This window comes from Desarmillaria tabescens (assembly GCF_030435595.1).
Source record: "Desarmillaria tabescens strain CCBAS 213 chromosome Unknown EV420scaffold_7, whole genome shotgun sequence".
NCBI lineage: Eukaryota > Fungi > Basidiomycota > Agaricomycetes > Agaricales > Physalacriaceae > Desarmillaria > Desarmillaria tabescens.
In genome coordinates this window covers 1458371-1476989 of record NW_026848306.1, presented here as the reverse complement: position 1 = coordinate 1476989, position 18619 = coordinate 1458371, and the positions used below count along the sequence as shown (strand labels likewise).

General features: G+C 47.5%; 6 protein-coding genes across 6 annotated transcripts; 3 read left to right on the top strand and 3 right to left on the bottom strand.

The window, feature by feature from the left end:
- The first annotated feature begins 41 nt into the window (after nucleotides 1-41).
- Nucleotides 42-903, top strand: EV420DRAFT_1303813 (uncharacterized protein). Its single transcript, XM_060468441.1, has 2 exons — nucleotides 42-178; nucleotides 231-903. Exons 1-2 carry the CDS (start codon nucleotides 62-64, stop codon nucleotides 588-590), a joined length of 477 nt encoding a protein of 158 aa, XP_060335260.1. The 5' UTR covers nucleotides 42-61; the 3' UTR covers nucleotides 591-903.
- Nucleotides 904-7360: 6457 nt separating this feature from the next.
- EV420DRAFT_1638867 (uncharacterized protein) lies at nucleotides 7361-7836 on the top strand (the record flags this gene model as incomplete). The annotated part of the gene is made up of 4 exons (XM_060476891.1): nucleotides 7361-7456; nucleotides 7512-7577; nucleotides 7635-7715; nucleotides 7762-7836. 4 exons carry the CDS (start codon nucleotides 7361-7363, stop codon nucleotides 7834-7836), a joined length of 318 nt encoding a protein of 105 aa, XP_060335259.1.
- A 311-nt stretch (nucleotides 7837-8147) lies between these two features.
- Nucleotides 8148-9775, bottom strand: EV420DRAFT_1520857 (uncharacterized protein). Its single transcript, XM_060472192.1, has 6 exons — nucleotides 9691-9775; nucleotides 9522-9635; nucleotides 9322-9458; nucleotides 9088-9265; nucleotides 8449-9032; nucleotides 8148-8394 (listed from the first exon to the last, which is right to left on the bottom strand). Exons 1-6 carry the CDS (start codon nucleotides 9733-9735, stop codon nucleotides 8319-8321), a joined length of 1134 nt encoding a protein of 377 aa, XP_060335258.1. The 5' UTR covers nucleotides 9736-9775; the 3' UTR covers nucleotides 8148-8318.
- Nucleotides 9776-11052, bottom strand: EV420DRAFT_1303810 (replication protein A subunit RPA32). The gene is made up of 7 exons (XM_060468440.1): nucleotides 10991-11052; nucleotides 10855-10940; nucleotides 10685-10795; nucleotides 10487-10632; nucleotides 10277-10433; nucleotides 9993-10225; nucleotides 9776-9942 (listed from the first exon to the last, which is right to left on the bottom strand). The coding sequence occupies exons 1-7, from the start codon at nucleotides 10995-10997 to the stop codon at nucleotides 9864-9866; spliced, it is 819 nt and encodes a 272-aa protein (XP_060335257.1). The 5' UTR covers nucleotides 10998-11052; the 3' UTR covers nucleotides 9776-9863.
- Nucleotides 11053-14992, bottom strand: EV420DRAFT_1520854 (actin cytoskeleton organization protein). Its single transcript, XM_060472191.1, has 18 exons — nucleotides 14865-14992; nucleotides 14723-14808; nucleotides 14528-14666; nucleotides 14355-14473; nucleotides 14262-14305; nucleotides 13882-14121; nucleotides 13626-13831; nucleotides 13426-13577; nucleotides 13030-13372; nucleotides 12774-12979; nucleotides 12496-12652; nucleotides 12343-12443; nucleotides 12110-12289; nucleotides 11803-12058; nucleotides 11674-11753; nucleotides 11547-11621; nucleotides 11346-11495; nucleotides 11053-11294 (listed from the first exon to the last, which is right to left on the bottom strand). Exons 1-18 carry the CDS (start codon nucleotides 14902-14904, stop codon nucleotides 11181-11183), a joined length of 2688 nt encoding a protein of 895 aa, XP_060335256.1. The 5' UTR covers nucleotides 14905-14992; the 3' UTR covers nucleotides 11053-11180.
- Nucleotides 14993-15056: 64 nt separating this feature from the next.
- EV420DRAFT_1116329 (uncharacterized protein) lies at nucleotides 15057-15492 on the top strand. The gene is made up of 3 exons (XM_060465895.1): nucleotides 15057-15094; nucleotides 15151-15177; nucleotides 15227-15492. The coding sequence occupies exons 2-3, from the start codon at nucleotides 15155-15157 to the stop codon at nucleotides 15396-15398; spliced, it is 195 nt and encodes a 64-aa protein (XP_060335255.1). The 5' UTR covers nucleotides 15057-15094; nucleotides 15151-15154; the 3' UTR covers nucleotides 15399-15492.
- Nucleotides 15493-18619: the final 3127 nt, after the last annotated feature.

Here is an 18619-nt window from a genome sequence, read left to right as displayed (position 1 = left end):
TGCCACGTGCCTGTTCCCGAATATTCGTAAATTGTCTTTAAGCTTTGTTAAGTTTACCGCCATGGGTTCTCGCCAGACAGCGAAAGAGCTGGCTAGAAATTTAACCGAAGTCGTTATTCAAAGGTTCTCCGATCGTATCCTTGTTCTTGTAACTCAGCTAGGGAAAGTAGGCAATCTGGTGAATCCAATTTTCTCATAGTGTGAATCATCGTGTTAAAACAAATTCTAAGATTCAAGCGACACTGCCGCCTACTACGCCTTTGATAGCAGCGTCAGTCGTTGACCCTACAGATCCTAATGCGATCTCTCTTCCTCCACCACCTCCCGCTATTCAGTTGACGCCGTTACTGGGAAATGCTCCGTCCGAACACGTACAAACCCTTCATAATCTCTTCGCGTCGCAAATCGCAACCTTGGTGTGGGTAGCAGAGGAAGAGTCGATAATGCAGCCATCCCGTCAAAGCGTCATCGTCGGGATCGCCTTGCAGAAATCTGATGTAAATGAAGGAGGGGAACTCAGTGACTCGGAACGTGCTACCTTTCTGGGTGTTATGGATATGGTACAAGGATTGTTAATTCAAAAACGATGATGTATTGTGCAGAATATCAAGGCATTGCACAAGTTCGTTTGTATGTGATGGAAGGAAGGAAGTTTTGTTACCTGACGTTGCTCCTTAACAGAAGCGTGCCGGGGTCCGTACTACAGACCCCCGTATGTACACTAACAACTCGAGGAACAACGTTGCTACGTACCGAACCAGCTGCCGCCATGGTAAAGCCCCGTCATGAGTACTCCCTCACGGTCTCGGCAGTTGGCTGATGTTTTTTTCAATAATATTTTTTGGATGGTGCGCATAAACATTCCAGTCATGGTGCAAATGCTGTCGGCCGCAACAAGCGAGGGAGAGTTGTAGCGCGACAAGTTTTCGAATCACACCCCTCATCGTCGTGGTGCGGTAGCTTTTCGACGGAAATGGATGCGAGGGAGTCATAACGCAAAAACCTTTTGACGACCTTCTATCGTAACGTAGTAGCCTTTCGACGAAACAGGACATGGAAGTGTCGTAGCGCGGTAGCCTTGCTTGGAATGATATGAGTGAGCCAGACATCCCCGGAAGAAGTGGGGTGCGCCTGGCGACTGTTCATTTTCACAGATTTCCACACAACAACAGAATATTCAAAGACCCAGAGTGGCTTTGTATCCGTTTGCTTTGCTTGATTACAAGTTACTAGTAATACAGTTAAGACTGGGGAAGTCTACCCTAGGTTGAGTTTTCGTTCATTGCAGAGTTAATTCAAAGAGAGCTCCCGGTATGGAAGGGTGAAGTGTATATCCTTAACGTGTCCCGGTATTACTTGAACTGATACTTAAATACATTATAATGCTCGTGTTTCTCACCCCTTGCTCTCAGGGCTGGGACTCGGAGGGCCGAAATATATGAATGCTATCGATGTCGGTCCTCGGGGTGCCGAAGCCAGGTCATAGCCGAACTATGTCTTTCTGGCTGTCACCTGGTATTTTGCCCGCGGACCGATAGAAGCTTCCTGGAACAGTTGCCAGTTCGTTCCAGGTAGACCTGTGACCTGGTGCTATATTGTTCCGGGAACGTTTGCTGCTCTGAAACCTTGCCCGCGCGCTCCAGGGACCGCCTATTTTACCTGGCGACGAGCCATTTAATGCCGAAACAACCGGATTTCTTATTCTGTGGATATGTTTTGGTTTGAACCTTGTCCGCTCGCTCCCAGTTTTGCCTGGCTTCCTGTTCCGGGAACATTTTTGGGTTTGAACCTTGTGCGCACGCTTCCGGGTTTGCCTGGTGTCTTGCGCGCGCGCTCCTGGTTTGTGTATTTACCTTACGACTGACCATTTTGTTCCAAAAACACCTAGTTTCTTGTTCTGTGACCATTTCCGGTCTGAATCTTGTGCGCGCGCTCCTAGTTTTGCGTATTTTGATGTTGTCGCAACTTTCTTCGACATTGCTTGCAGAAGTTCAAGAGCGTTTGAACGTCTTTGAGCAGTAGCGGTATGCTAAAAGGATACCGGGTACGGAAGCTGAGAGGTCAAAGTCTGCGTCCCCATATTTTGCATTTTACAGTTTCCTCTGTTTGAGACGTTTCTTTCTCGTAGACTTTGCTGACGTCATCCTAGGTCCCTCTTTGCGGTGGTAGCCCAAATTGCAATAGTTAAAGACGATAAGTCGAAGCCCGCAAGTCTTGTCCTTTTTTGTATCTGTGAAATCTAACGTTTCACCATATGCTACTATGAGCCAGATGTGAATATGCATTCACTATCGAAAGTTGAACCACTTACCTTGCACTCAACTCGCCAAAGCTTCCGAAACTATCGGTGGTGTAAACCCTTGTTTGAGCTTTGATGCAGATGGTTGAGGATTAAGAGAATAATATGCTAAACAGGTTAGTGTAATAGCCAGCCGGCAGTTAAATGAAGCGCATTAACTGCTTTCTTCTAAGGACGATGAATTTTCCACCTCTCATACATCTGCAATGGGCTGTAACACCAGGTACGAGTTCCAGATACGGGTTAGTCAATGTATCGTCCAGGATCACCTTCGCAGCTGAATAGTTAACCCTTGCGTTTGGCTCAGTTTCTCGCCCGACGGGTGCAAGAATTCAACGTGGTCGCAAAAGATGACGCATTGACAGGAACAGGTCATGTGACTGCGTTTCAAATTTCTTGATGACGTTCAACTCCCACCTTGCGGCTAAATAACCGAAATCAACAGAAGAACGATACAGCATCCGCAGCGTGCAGGAGTAATATCACAAAGAGCAAGCAGAAACCGAGGAACGTGATCAAGACGAGGCAAGCGACGCGTCAAAGGCAATCGAGAGCTATCCAGGCCCCTGAGCGACAACTACACCTCCTGACATCTGTCCCAGTTTCTTAACAGATATACTTCGATAATGTGCTCCGTATCTGAATGATGATAAATCATTCTTGTGGTGGACACATCGAACAATGAAGAATGGGTTCCTTTGCACGGACAACGCTGCTTGACAGCACTTTCCAGTCTTCAGGATATCGGCGGCGATATCGAGAGATTTTGCTCAATGCAGATGAAGGTATGAGACAAAGCTGAGCTACTGTCGTGGGCATCTTCGGACTTCTCAATTTCGACTCCGGAACTTCGGTCGTAGGACCCCGCAGAGCCTACGCCGGTGGGGACATCGCTCAGAACGTAGTTCTATGCCGGGAGACTGGTTTCCATCGTCCTGAATACCTCTTCGATTTGGGAAAGTTTTGTCGCGAGATTGATAGTGGTACTAGTGGTGACTTACATGCAGACCGCAAGCGGTCGGTAAAGTGCGACCACGCTCGATGGCGGACAACTTTTCGGAGATCCGAGCCTGGTACATAAAGGCTCAAACGGGACAAATTTCTTGCCTCATCTACTATCGTCCACCATGCCTAAGGACCAAGTCGACAGAGCTTTGCAGCGTCAAGCCCGCCGTATGCATCCATATCGCCGCCCATGGCCTTTATACCGAAAGATAGCTATCTCTAAGGTATATCCCCCTTCCCTATGTATTTTTCATGGCTGGTTTTGATGAGCTCGCTACTTTAGCACCACAGGCCCGCGCCCACGCCTGACTACGTCCTCCCGGTATGTCCGACTTCGCCTTAGGTATATATTCATTGTCAATAACGTCTGTTATTCGCTCTAGACCCCTCAAGTAGTGTATCAAGCGCCAGTGCCGAGCGGGCGACTCTATGAGTATACTATGCTAATGCCCTCGTACATCATTTCGCAATCATCTTATTCCTGGACGCTCAACGGCACGCAGAGATCCCTTCAATTATAGGGCAAATAGCTGAGCGCCTATTCCACTCGGTATTCCCTGCCACAAGTAAGTAACCTCCTGAAGATTCTTCTCTCTACTGATCATCCGAAACTTAGGATCTCCAATATCTAACATACCCATTCTTGCAACGTCTATCCAAAGGATATCCTTATGTATATAATGCGGGTTACGAAGGGTCTGTCGAGGTGCACCGAAATGAGTTGCCCCTTTGTATTTACTCTAATATCTCAAAGAATATTCTCAGAAATATGTTTGATTCATACATACTGTAATCTATCCTCTCTTGAGATTGTAAGACTCGGTTACACGTTACTTCGGCAGCAACACATCGAATAAAAGAAAAGCCGATGGCCATGCCTGTTCACGCCCGAAACTTTCGAAGCCAGAAAAAGTTCCACCAAAAAGAGGAGTTTCAACATGATACATCAGCATAACGCCCACAAGATCCTCATAAGTACATGGCTTCGAGGGGTCTTCTTCGCATGTCATATAGCAGAAATAACCGCAGACTTCTGGAATTTCGATAGCAAACTGCATACGAAGAATCTCAGTGTGTCGTCGGGCTAAATAGTGCCACTCACCGAGGCCGCACAGCACCCAAGAATGGATCCGCGCATCCTAGGGTGCATACGGATGTCACTCACCGTCTTAAGTGAAGCATAACATACGATTCTAACATGTTTAAACCCAAACGAGGAATCGAAGTTGACACTAGAGGACGATCCCTTATGCGCCTATTCATCGGAGAAGCATATCACCGTAAGAATAAGAGCATCCGAAGCTGATAATACAACTCCCATTAAGGGTGTGGGAGTACATGGTTTTTAAGCTTTCAGTGTGGACCAATGAATCGTGATTTTCTATAGGGCAAAGGGCTGAAAAGTCCCTCGATGAAGCTCCACATAGCATCATGCTACAACTCGTCGTTGGGTGCATGCAAAAATTGAATAGCAAGGCTGGAGCTAGAAAAGCCTACCGGCACATCACATCTGAGGTGGCGCACCGGAGGCACGGTCTATCTGCATCCTTTTTTTTTTTAGCTTTTCGCGACATGGGAGAACACTTCCCAATTGGCGCGACGATGATCATCAAAGCTACTAACATAGCCTTTCACTCATTTGTTCGTGGCACAGCCACTGCTGACGCTCGGATGTCGCAGAAGAGTCACTGTATAAGCCATTAATGATAGAAAACCCAGTAGAATGAGTTGGAACTGGAATATGCCTGCCATATGACGTCTGTAAGGGGCGGCCGAACGCGAGAAATACGCGTCTGACAGAAGGAGGGGGTTCAGCATCTTGATGTCCACGATTCGGCTCAAAAATGCAGGGTTGAACCGTACTCCTCTGAGCTTGGTCGCGAGAAAAACGAATTCGGAGAAAGGTGGATGAAAACGTATTGAATGATTTGAGGCCACATTTTCCGAGGACAATGGTCCCAGTATCGCTAGTCTAGAAATGGTGTACGGTCAGCATCTATTTGCTATAGAGAAATCCCTGGACTCGAAAACCAATGAAATACAGATCTCGGCGCTGATGACTGCCGCCTTCAATACTAATGCGAGCATGATTTGCAAACAGTATGCTTACCTTCAATGGAACATCTTCGCTTTGCGGTGCATTTACAGACCGGATCGTAGCGCAAAGATGTCCCAATATCGGTTTCGCGCCTTCGGAACTGTCGTGGAATAAGCCCAAGGTTACTTCAAGGTCGGCTCAGTGACAAGAGGAAACGTTCATCGTTGTCGAAGCTATACTCTATGTACGGCCCCAGTAGTCTGGATGTGTTCGGGCTACACCGGGGATGCTGATCGTAAGTAAAAGGGCCCGAGGATGCAGAGAGTTTAGACAAACTGAGACAGTGCCAATCAGAATCGACGTCTTTGAGTCATTTGCCGGTGCACAAGTACTTGAAGGCCAGAGAAGCGAGCTACTACTGACACCGAGATAAAAATGGCTGAATAGGGCCGTCTCGATGTAGTCGAGTAATTGACGTCAGGTGTGTTAGGACCGGAGTCTAGATGTGGACGTGCGGAGCTTTATTTTTCTGTCGTCAAAGCGTTGACATAGAAGGTTCGTCAAGGGTTGCGAATGCCAACAACATCGAGCTCGTCCTTCTAGCAGCTTGCCAGACTCGAATTATTTCCGGATGGTCCTTCAGACGACAATTGCAAAGATAAAGAACAAGTCGTTTCCGCTAAGAAATTCAAATGGTGAGTATATTGTCATGTCACAGCCGGGCTTACATTACACCGAGTTGTCAAAGGACTTGCCTCGCGCTTTTTCCTTGCTACCAGTAATTCTGGCAACGATTGAACCTGGTTGAGTCTTAATGCATAGCTTCCATTCCCGGACGTTAGTTTTCGTTTTATCAAGCATCGAAAGATCCATGTCCGTTGTAAAGACATTGTCCCGCTATGCTGAAACTGCCATTTATACTGTTAGTGACAGTTACTGGTCACTAAAGCCTTGATCAGTATACCTTGCGTTCTGGCCCATAGCTTTGAAGTGGTTCCGCTGCCGTGTAAAGTTTCGTAAATATATCCATCCTTCACGCTTCACTTGAAGACAAGTCAAACGTATTCAATCGGTATGAGGTTCGTGATACACTTATTAACCTTCCATTAATCTCCAATTTCAAGGATGATGAGAAGACTATTGAGGTGCTCGGATTCTTGGCTTGACGAGGCAGGTCAGCATCGCGTTTCAAAGTCAAACACAAAAACAGACCTGGTCGATCATGTGACCTGCAACGCTCAAAATTTCAAGTCCAAGTCCGACACGTTAATGAGCCCCGCCACACAATGCTTCGAAGAAGATACGACAACAGAACGGCGTTTGGATGCGCAACAAGATGAAGTCACTACGAAGATATCACGCAAAGAGCAAGAACGGTGGATACCACGAGGAGACAACCAATGACGCGTGAGCAGCAAGCCTGTCAACAGCACGAGTGGCGGCATGTATGCTACCATGCTCCAAGCACCCAACCCAACTCCAGAACGACAACCCTCAATGCCAAAATCCATTTCTCGAGCAGGCACGAGATACACTGCTAGGTTGTTTCCGAATATATCCAACAATAGGGGAATGCGATTCGAATCAAAGCGGGGATTCTACAGCCTCCAAGTCGATGTCGAGAAGGGAGTAACGAAGGGTCTCTTTATGCTTTGGACGAGGCTCGATGCTTAGAGTGAATAGCTGTGGGCAAATCTGCTCCAAAGCTCAGACGGGCATTGGGCAGTTGTCGAATATTCGATCGGCGTTGAACCTCCTGAAGGCTGTGCTTGGAGAACAGCTAGGCGGACGTGTACAAAGGTCTGCTTTCTCCCTTTTGTCTGTGCAGAGGAGCTCACTGTCATGGCGGTTGGAAGCAAGCAAGAATGCCACGGTAGGTCCCAGCGTGATTGTACATGATTACTGTTGGTTTTCTAAGTTGGGAAGTCACCAAAAGCTAACACAAGTTTTGTCCCCACGTATTTATATCGCTCGAACTGCCGAAAATTTTTTTCCGTGTTCAACCACCACTATCTACTATGCCCAAGATCCTCACTCAACGACAGATCCCTGGCCCTGTCCATCCTTACCTTCGTCCTCAACTGCCTTCGCCTCGCAGGAGCCGCAGGACTAGGGTATGTATTTTCCCCACACGTCCTTCCCCCGCATTGTTACTCAAGATGTCGGCAGGCGACTGGCATTGTTGACCCTGGTATTGCGGCTGCCGCAGCAGTACTTCCAGTCCCTCTGGACTTGGTGGGCTCTACTTTCTTCAGACATCTTTATTTCTGACTTTTCTCTTGATTATCTTAGGTCGCCCCAGCACAGCCTGAGCAAACTTTGGCAGAAGATAAAGAACCCGCTCGGTGGTTCAAGTTCATGGTTATTGCGGTTGTACGTCATTCAAAGGTCATTTGACTGTCGTCTCAGTGGTGTTCAGGTAGTTGCTGTTGTGGGGCATTTAGCTGACCGCTTTTTCCGTTTTTCTGACTCGATCATGGCGTGGCGTTTTTAAGTGAGCAGTCTCTACAGAATCGGGATTTCTGTCTCTGTGCTGACAGTTCGGCGCCTAGGACCTACAGTAGTACTTTGATGCTCCTTCATTATTCATTTTATCAAGAATGCCTCGACTCTGCGGACTGCTGGTCACCGCACATAGGTGGAGGCTGGTTGTGGGCTCATCTTTGCAACACAAAAAGTATATACGGGATCTGACTGCTTCATTTCTTGGTTTACTTTCATTGTAATTGGTTTTTAATGTTAGAACAGGTTTCTATTTGCCATTTACCACATCCTACGTCGATAGTGGGACGAACCTAACAACGCCTCAAGCGTTCTCGCTGATGACGCGTCCTTTGTAGGCCCTAAGGTCGAAAATGATTCAGGAAGCAAAACTATATTACAACAAAGCATTTCAACATGATACATCAAAAGAAATTCATTCCATAGTTTTGCACCGCCGTCGACGTGTCAGAAGAGAGCGTTTTTCATGCCAGATTAGGTGACTGCAAAATGTTCTTCGTCACCCGTGGAATAAATGTAACCTCGCACTCTTAAAAATTCAATTTCACTCCTGGTAGTGAAGATTCGTCAGCGTTGAGTTCATACGAATACAAATTCCACTTACCGTATAGCATCGGCGGACATGCGGTGGCTAAGTGTGGTAATAATCGTGTTACGGGAGACACCTTCCTCAAAGGTCGACGTGTCGAGGTTGCCACCCATTGTAGGGTATAGGCTAACATTGCCTGCCTCCCCGTTGATAAAGAGAATGATTTCTCTCTGAATGGCGCTAAGATCCGAATAAGGATCACGTTTCTGCGGACGGCTTTTTGAGGGCGAGTCTTGATTATGATCTTTCAGGCGCCTCTTTGACGAAGATGCCGGAGTTGCTGTGTCCTGTGAGAACAAAAGCGATGGTGTCGCCTGATTTCGGGTCGACGGCGTTTTCTGGGGTGTTGTTGGGTTGGATCTATTGGGGTATTCCAGCATGACTATGTCCTCGTCGATTACATGCTCAATCATTTGGATCTCGATGGGGGAGTCTGGCGGAGATGGTGTCGGCTGCTTAGGCGGGTGCTTCTTGCGCGGCTTTCGCTTGGGCTCAGGGCTCAGGGACGTCTCCGCGAAGCTCATCGTCACATCTTGGATACCGTAGTCCGGCTGTGTAAGCGCCTGAGGAACAGGAGGGGCGCTTGTTTCCTGTGACGGCTAAAGGTTCCGATTTCAGTACTTAAACGCATAACTGCAGCACGAGAACACCCACCGGCATGCCTCGCTCGTATATCAAGGTTTCCGTCGCGCATTGCAACAAATGCCAATACATTGCGAGCGGATCAGATATTATATGCATTGAAAGCATATGAGGCAGCATAGTATTGGTCTTCCAGCGGTCCAGCCTCCCAGTAACGCGAATGAGCTGGAATTTATTGATCATCTCTTGGCTAGAAAAGGCCTTGTCAGTTGTTGTCGGAGATTGCGCGACAATACTGTAACGTACTCGATATCCGGAATGAAGACATCGCTAGCATCGGATCTCCACAGACGGACAGTAAGCTTTCCAGTTCCATCGCCTATCCCAAAATCTGTATACTGGTCTTTCACGGAGTGGGAAAGAAGGTTCCCAACTATCGCAACCTATTCCGTGATTTGGGTCACTGTTCATCCAGTTAGACTCGGAGGAACGCGAATGATGCTAACCTGTCCAATTTCTTTCCCTTCTATTTTGAAAGGTGCAGTCTCGTGCATCCTTTCAGCTTTCATGGCTTGAGCAATAGTAATGCAGCGTATCGAGTTTCTATCGTACTGAGGTCCCTGCAGGGCCAAATGGCGGTCAGTGGAAAGTACACTTTGTTGAATGCTTTTATACCTTATTTTTAGGGCCGTGTTCATTCATGGTATCCCCATCCATCATGGAGCCCGATATCCATGCGTCACCCGGAGACAATGATGGTAGGAAGAAGGATAAATAGAGCAACTGATAGAATACAAATATGGGTTGGCCAATTACGTCGGCTAGTACAACTACAAGATCGAGGTAATTCAGCGAGATACACTAAAGTGGGAGTCATCGATGGTACTAAACACGATTCCATCGTCCATTAAGTGGTCAAGAGCATCACTGTTAGGGTGCATCAGTCGAGGTCAGAGCAGTTCACAGAGATCACCGACCTGATCATTTGCGCATCGCCGCCACCAATAGAGCGAGCAATGGATGCTACATGGACCCCTTCTTCACCGTTTTCCTGCTTGAGCATGAAGTGCACAATGTCTCGTTGTAGTTTTGGTAGATTTGCGTATTCGTCATGCGACGCTGGTTGTGCGGAATGAGACTGATACGCCGACGTACTTGAACCAGGAACAGGCTGTCCCTCCGATCTGACTGGTTGTTGACCCGTGACAGGCTACAATGGACATTAAGGAAAGGGCATAGAGACCAGGCAAGAAAAGCGTACTGGTCCCCTGTCTGCGATCAAGGTACAGGTAACACATTCCAGAATATGGAAGAACACTTCATGAGGATCTTCAGCCACGCGAATTTGTGTCGCGTTCACGTAGCGCTTGTTGCCAAATGTCTTCAAGGAGCCAACGACGCGGACGTTCTGGTTTTCCCTAAGAGTGAAATCACTCAGCCAGCTTCAAAAGGGAAATCGACGCGTGCGCACTGTATGCCGCCCCACTTAGCATCATCTTCCTCATTGGTCGTCTCATTCCAATGCCGCACCTCAATGTGCCCCGTGCCGTCGTGAAGGTCGTAGACACTGTTGGTCGCCTGTTTTTGGATGCGAATTACTTGGCCTACTGTTGTTACCTGCACTGAAGATGAGAATACGAGAAGAGAAAAGAATAGATTACAGTCTTACGTGTCCAATCACCGTGTCGTCCAGCATCCATTCTGCATCAGTGTGCGCTTGAGTGGCTTTTCCGAGCTGGGCAATGGTAAACGGCCGAATCGATTGTGACGCGTCAGTTCTCTAAAAAAGTGGCAGAGCAGTCAGTAATCCACCTACAGCACCCATAAGAAGGGACGGACTCGATTACCGCCTCCTGGGCTACCTCCGGCGCTGTATGGTGAGCCACCTTGCACGTAGCCGCCGCCTCCACCGTAGTATCCTCCTTCTATGTCTACAGTCAGTAAAAGGAAGAAAAGACGGCAAGGACATTCGCACGGCTCATTTTTCGTGGTGTAAGTGTGGAAGTGTAGGTGTAGAGATGAGTAAGATGAAGCGTGACGAAAAAACGCGTTGATTCACGTTCTGTCACGCGTTGTTTGCATCGAACAAATACTAGACAAAAACAAATCCGCCGCTTTGACTGCTATTTACTTGCAGGAATCTAAAACATGCAATTCGACCAACTTCAGTTCGCATACAGGGTGCAAACGCGTGACATCCCCTTCCCATATCCCTCCAACACCTTTTTTCGTGCATCAGACAGCTTTTTGGCTACATTCAACACAAAATCATGATCAAGCTTGAAAGCCCCAGTCAGCAAGCTTCCGTGAAAAGATGACTAACTACCGACCTCTGATATCGTGACTTCAGTACACGAGTCCACGATAATTTTTCGTTGCTCAATAGTGCCTTCATTCTCGCTCATCTTGACGAGCTGTGCTGACACATCTCGAACAGCAGCAAGCGCATGGGTTCGGATAGTTTTGAAGGACGCCACCAGCTAAAGTAAATCAGGACACAGGTACCTCTTAATCATCAAGGGACGCCATACGTTTCCTAATTTATGTATCTTGACTACAGAAGCAGGCTTGAAGCGCAGAGTTTCGAGCATGAACAAGATCAAGGCCTATGGTGATACGATCAGCGACTAAAGGCCGCGAAAAGATGATTGTTATCACCTCCTGCATAAGGGCAGCAACAGCAAGCGCTTCAGTTGGAGATGGCTGCCCCTTCACTTTCTCAAACCTTGCTTTCATATCTAGGAGTATCTTTTAGCCAAGAATCTTTCATCAAACAGACATCTATACCATCAAAGAACGTCATTAGTTCCGCCGGAGCTTCAGTCACAGGAGGAGCTTCTTCGTCTTTCTTGTGACCGTTAGAAAGGCCGTCCAACACCGGAATCTCAATGCCCTTTAGTGGGTGACCCGTCTTGAGCTCCGTCTGTTTAGCAGCTTCGGCCAACACGACCGCTGGTGGTGGTCGGACATAATCATGGTATGGCTCTAGCCAATCTGCTAGCACATCAGCGTAGCGGATGTAAGTTAACTCGTGTGGTGTCAACTAAGGACGCAGGCTTTCAGCATATGTTAGCCCAAGAGGAAAAGGCCATACCTCCGATAGCTCTTCTTCGCTTCGCTGGCACAAACGCTCCTTCAGAGGAGGCTGGTTGGCGTCTGGGATGTGCTTCGGACGGTCTCCGATGAGAAGTTTTTCTTCGACGGTTTCATCGAGGTCGCTTCCATGCTGGAAGGCCCTAACATACAGCTTTAAGAACGACCACAGCCAGCCCGACTGATTTCGGAAGTGAGTAGATGTAGATCCAGATCCATCTGACGACAACGTACCCCTTCTGATTTTCCAAATAAGAGGGTCTGTTCATTCAACGATTGTTGGATCCGGGGTTGGTAATTGGGCAAAACGTTGTAGTCACGGTTATCAAAGTGTTCTTAACGTCCTACATGAATATCAAAGCGCGACGCGACGAATGTGTCACTCACGTCGATCGAAGATGAACTTGGACTCAATGAGCTCCATGTCGATAACATCGATGGAGACCGGCTCAAAAGCAAGCCTCATACGTGTATGCTCCAATTTCGAGATGTCTCGTTGAAGAGAGCATTCTAGCCGGTTCTCAAACGATATAAATTCGGGGATCTGTTAATGATCATTAATAAATACCACAGAATGCGAGGAAGACGCGCACCTGAGAATACTTTTCTGATGTGAATGCTCGAACGATGAATTCCGGGGTCTGTTTGAGGCATCAGTTTGTGACTCGGTGATCGACGAGAACAATTACGTCTTGGGAGTTATTGATATATATCTGGGAGGCTTCAATATACTCGCTCATAAGAGTCAGGTCTCCAGAGGGAGCCAAAGAGAATATTGATGATCGAGAGAAAAGGAAGTGAGATAGTGTATCATTTTGAATCTGTTTAATCCGCATCGCACGGTAGTACTCCAGAGCGAGTGATGGTGCACCTAGACACTATGTTACCCTCGTTCAGCTGAATACTATAAGGGACACTTACCAAGTATCCGGTATAGCCTGATCAACATCAACCGTATACGGAATGACTGTTTACTTCTTGACGAAGCAAACTCGAGGAGGGAGACTGCATTGAGAAGATATTTTTCGTCCTTACTCAAGACCCACAAGCTGATAAAGGCATGTCCGGCCAAAATAGCAAGATCATCGGCAGGTTGAAGTTCCGTAGTTGGTAGGTCCTTCCCTAGTTGAAGACCCTCCAAGTATTGTTTTGTATAAAGATTGGCGCGCGAGCGCTCCGCTTCTATCGTAAGATCAGATTGGGAAAGATTATGGCGCAGTAATTTGTGACAATTCGTTGATCGTTGAAGTTCATTGATAGTCGTCTGACATTAATTTGAGCACACTAATTCACAACAAAAAGAACGAAAAATCGCACAAGGGTGGAGGGAACGGATTTTAGGTACGACGTCCATCTTGATAAATCATCGCCGTCTAAATCGACATAAGGCAAGAGGTCCTCGAAACAGCATGCTTTGTCGCCAATTTTCTCAAAGTATTGCTGTATTAGGTCGACCATTCGAGTGGAATCTGTAAAAGTTCTTCTTCACCATTCACTGTGTAAAGCACCGGACTTGCCTGTTGATAGACCGAACTTCCTACACCGTTTCTCCAGTTCAAGAAGCGCAAGGAGCCCTGAACGGTCTCTCTTGCCATCTTGTTCCATGATGCAGGTAAAGATATCCTTGACCCTGGAGCATTCAGCCACAGCAACATTTTTATCAGAATCCACGGTAGAAAAAGTCGCGTCAATGACAGCAAGGAATTCCAACCAATTGCGATCTCTAAACCAACAGTGTTAGTGAATACGAGAGTAATTGAATAGTGTTCCTACTTCTTTTCCGTGATTAGCGTTTCGGCTTTTTTGCCCTCTTCTTTGAGTAGTCCTTTTAGACGGTAAATGTCGCGTCTCATTTCATTGCATACAAGGCTGGATCCACAAATATGGGTGCCAATCTCGCTGTCTAGAAGCTTCATGGCTTCATCATAGAGTTTGAGCTCACGAAGGATGGAGAGATGGAGGTGAAATCGGTCAGCACTGTGGTAGGAAGGTGTTGGCGAGGAAGAGATGAGTCTATTAGCGAGTTGGTAGAGAACAAGGGCGCATAGCGGCCGGTGTCGATATGTCATTTGCCTATCGTCGCGCGTTTATTGAATCGACTTGGTGTATTATGGTCACCCACCTGTAGGACGGCGCTCATTACACTCCAGTACAAATACCGATCTTCCTGAAATGTTTTGTACAGCTTGGTTGCAATCTAACGCGAATTTTTGAGAGACAGAACAACTTTGAGAATGACGCCGCACCTGTTGAGCAGACTTCCAATGGCCAGCGCGAACATTGGACAAGAATGTTTGGGCGCCTAGATCTTCATTGGTAGGCTCCTTTTTGAATGCCTCCTCGAACATCACGACAGTATCTCTGTCTAGCAAAGAACGCGTTTAGCCTAATTCGCCAGGCAATAATTCTGTAAACTTACGTCGGCCCAATCCGCGGAGAACATGCATCATGGCAGTCAAAACGCCATCGTCAGTCGGCTTTCCTGCAAGCACCTCGTCGCAAAGGACCAACGATTCCTCGACCTTCTGGGATCGGACTAGTGCCAAAGCTTTCAATGCCTGTTCATGTTTTAACTTTCTCTCTTGTCGAAGGGGGAAAACGAAGGCAAGCGCACCTTTACAAGTTCATTTTTGGGCTGCTTCTTCAATATCTTGTTGCACGTTACAATGGCTGACTTGTTCGATCCAGTATCGAGAGCATCTGCGGTGGGATTAACATTGGAAAAGTGCTGGACAAATTCGACCGTGACAGCTGACCGTAGATGGGGCGAACCTGACGATCAAGTGCACTCGACATTCGCTATAAAACAAGCAGCAAAGAGGAATAGGACAGCAACAGTAAGGACGATAGTGACGAAGACGTCGCGACAACAGAAAGAGAGAGATGGACCCGGCCCGATTTTTTTTCGGGTTTCCGTTTGCTGCCGATCGCGACCACCACGAGACCCCCACGCCTGACAAATACTATCATCCTGCCTCGCCAAGGTATCTATTCGTTGTTTATTTCTCTACCTTGGCTGACCAGGAATATCGTTCAAACGACAGGCATGCCGCCTGTTTTACTTTCTCGGTGATGCCTGTCGCAAATATATAATTGTCAAGGCTGACACGTCCAATAGCGGTCTTGACCCTTTGCTTGGAGTCTTCACTGGTGTTCTTGCCTACTACCTCTACGAAACGCATCCCTCGAACGGGATTTCCGGAAGACCAAAGGCTGATGGAGCTCGCACGATGGAAGATGGACAAGTGGAGGCAGGAGAAGCTCGCCAAAGAGAGCAGTGCCGTCAATGAATGAATTTGTCTCGGACGGATACTGTCGATATCGCGTTCGAGAATTGAGATAACACCGGGTTTAAATAACTCTACGTTGGCTCAGGGCATCCATTTCAAAGTCTGGAAGTTCCCCGTGTCAAATTATGGACAGTATGTATTTACTTTTCGCTGCTAAGTATATTCCGGTGACCCAGACAGAATGGAATGCAGTCATCTAAATGTCTATGCCTATGTATATGATCTCGTATTATATATCATTCCGACCGACTCACTAGCCGTCTTCGCTGTATACTCGCGTCGCAATCCAAATTGGCACTACAAGCGAGAAACAGCAATGTTAATGATTCCAAAACAGTTTGCGGCCGTTTTCTCCGGTCTTTTGGACACCGTATAAAACTGAAGTCACTGTCACGGTTCCGCTCTTTCGTGCTGGATTGTGGCGCAAATAAGCTTGGCTTGCCTTCATGCATTGTCCTCAGCTTGCGTTAGTAAAGGTACTGCAGCTCGTTTCGGCTTGGAGTACTCCATATCTGCAATAACCCATTCATCTGCAGACCATTGCACGGCAGCCTAAACAAACCATAAGGGCTAGGTTCATTCTGCCATGTCTACTGCAAATCGAGCGGGCTGAAAACACTACAAGCCGTCAGTCCGATGCTCGCTCCGTGATATCAAGAACCGTCCGTTTATTAATGGCCTGCCACAGCTCTGACTGTGTATCAAACTGTCGATGTTTTGTCTTGAAACCGAGGCCGTCGTTTGATTTCGTCATGGTATGCAGCTCAACTGAGTACTCAAGTCATTCTCAACCTGCAAGCTCGCATTCGCATACATGGCAGCGCCACCCGTCTTACGAAGTGATCGGTTCAAAAAAATTAAGCGTAACTAGGTCGTTGCCTTGTCGTAGTTTCGGCTCTTTATGTTGCGTGCGTGCATCGGATACGGTCTCGTACTTGCGCCTCCTTCTGAACAACTGACATTTGACTGACAAGGATCTGGACTACGAGGACTACGAGAGTGCAGAGCTTCCCAACGAGCCTTATTTGACAGATCACGCAGTGCTATCTACTACGCCACAGGCTTCCGGCACCGTCTTCCCGCCGCGTATAAATACACAGTCCTCGCAGGTTTTACCGTAGCCACTTTTCTCCCCTTTCAATCCTATCTGTATAAGGGTACTTCGTCTGCTAGTGAACGATCAAAAATGTTTCCTCAACCACACGCTCTTCTTGCATTGGCGCTCTTTTTCCGTCCGTTCTTCGTCTCGCAGACAGAAGCAAAGTCCTTGACACCGAGCGGGAACCAGTATTACTGTTGCCAGGCTTCGTGGACGGTCGGTATTTTTCTTTTCTTTTCAGTCTATTTGACTGACGATCGCGCGTCTAGGAGGACCAAGAAATTTTCGGCCAAGAATGTGTGCAGTATTCTTGTGACGCAGTCCATGAGCTATGTTGCAGCAATGTCACTGAGGTATGTGACGTCTCATCTAACGCTGTACGCGTCGCTGATGAGTACTTTGAAGAACAACACCGTGACAAGCTGCACTCCATACGATTCTACTGCTCCGTGCCAGCAGTAGGGGAACCTCTATTCCCCTTCCGTTCATCACCTATTACACCGGAAGCGAACACGATTCATCTTCGCTTCAACATCCCCGCCGCCTTCTCCACTAATCAGAAGAAGCGCGGCGACTGGATTTTTTGTATTGAAGTCCCAGGCCGCCGAATGTCGTGTCATTACATACTGCATAACGTTGCGGCGAGCCCTGGCGGTTGCAGAAAGCTGAGGTAAATGGACCGCATACACTGGTATGAAAAAGAGGTGTACATATTGAGGACTTGGTTGTATTATCAAGGTTCCATGTCGTTCATAGGCTGTTTTGGGGGGGCGTGGCTTGGGGGGAAGCCAAGATGTTACCAGCGTCGTGCATAGTGTACATAATTGAATATACTTGTTGTCATAGGAAAGTGCAAAATTGTGATATTGGCGTCTGATATCAATTACCTATGCATTGTACCCGACTCGCTGCCGGATCTGATTTCTTTATAAGAAAGGCAGTCCATAAGTACATTTCCTGAACCAGTCTCAGGTTCATCCAGCGGTACAGAAGTTTCCCACATCTTATGGCCACCAAGTCGCCGAATATCCAGCGAAATGATATCACGAGTACTTGGCCTTAACACCAGATCCTCTGTTATTCCTGCTTTTGGTGATATATCTTCCAGCCTTCGCCGTCTCTTCCATTTTCAGCAACCGAGTCGCGCTCTCTATGCCAATGCACACCTGAGATCATGATGCACGTCGCTTCACTGCCCTTGGCGCCAAAGTTTGAATTAATGTCGAGCGCCCTCGAGCTCTGAGATGTAATGCTGGTCTAGGCCAACGTTGAAGCCCTTGAAGGTAATCGTCGATGTTGAACCGGCCATTCTAATCAGTCCTTAGATGCTACCGCGTGGCTGGAAAATATATGATTCAGTGTGAAAGCCACCTTCCATAACCACGAACTGTGACCCGCTGGCCGCAATCAGTTTCGACTTGAAACCAGTATAGATTCCACACTGCCTTCAACACTGACGTGAAAGCCCATTAACGGTAATAGACCAACTGCCCAAAGAAACCAAGTAGTAAGTATAAACGGCTGTATCGATACCGGGTGAGATGAGTAGACAGTTGCTCGTACTGCACTCAGACAAATTACAATGAGCCTGCAACTCACAAATCGTAACGTTGTCCCGTAAGTAGATCTGCGGAGCCAAACAAAATCGCCCACAACGTAAAGATCAGAATGTAGAATATAGCAACCAGGGCAATTCGCCACACCAAAGAAAACTTCTTGATGATCTTGCTAACGGCAGGAGTCATTCGCCACACCATCATGATAAACAAGATGGGAATTCATGTTAAGCCCAAGCTAGTGCCCTAGAAACGCGGAGTTGCTCCAGGAAGGGGTCATGTAGAACGATATGTTCGGGTTCGACTCCGTCGATGTCACCGACGCTCACGGTTAAATATAATCGACGTCGCAATTTACGGGTCTTTGTTGGACAGTGCTCTGCAATGGTGTTTGGCCGCCATTCATGGACAAATCTACGCAACGAAAGGTAGTAGTATTGTACTTCTGGTCATTTGCGTCGTGATGATAGCCACCTCTCTCCTCTGAGCTCTCTTTGGGGGAAGGCGTCCGAAATCGAATGAGGAACAGTTGAGAAGAACAATCCTGGATAACGGTACCAGCTTGG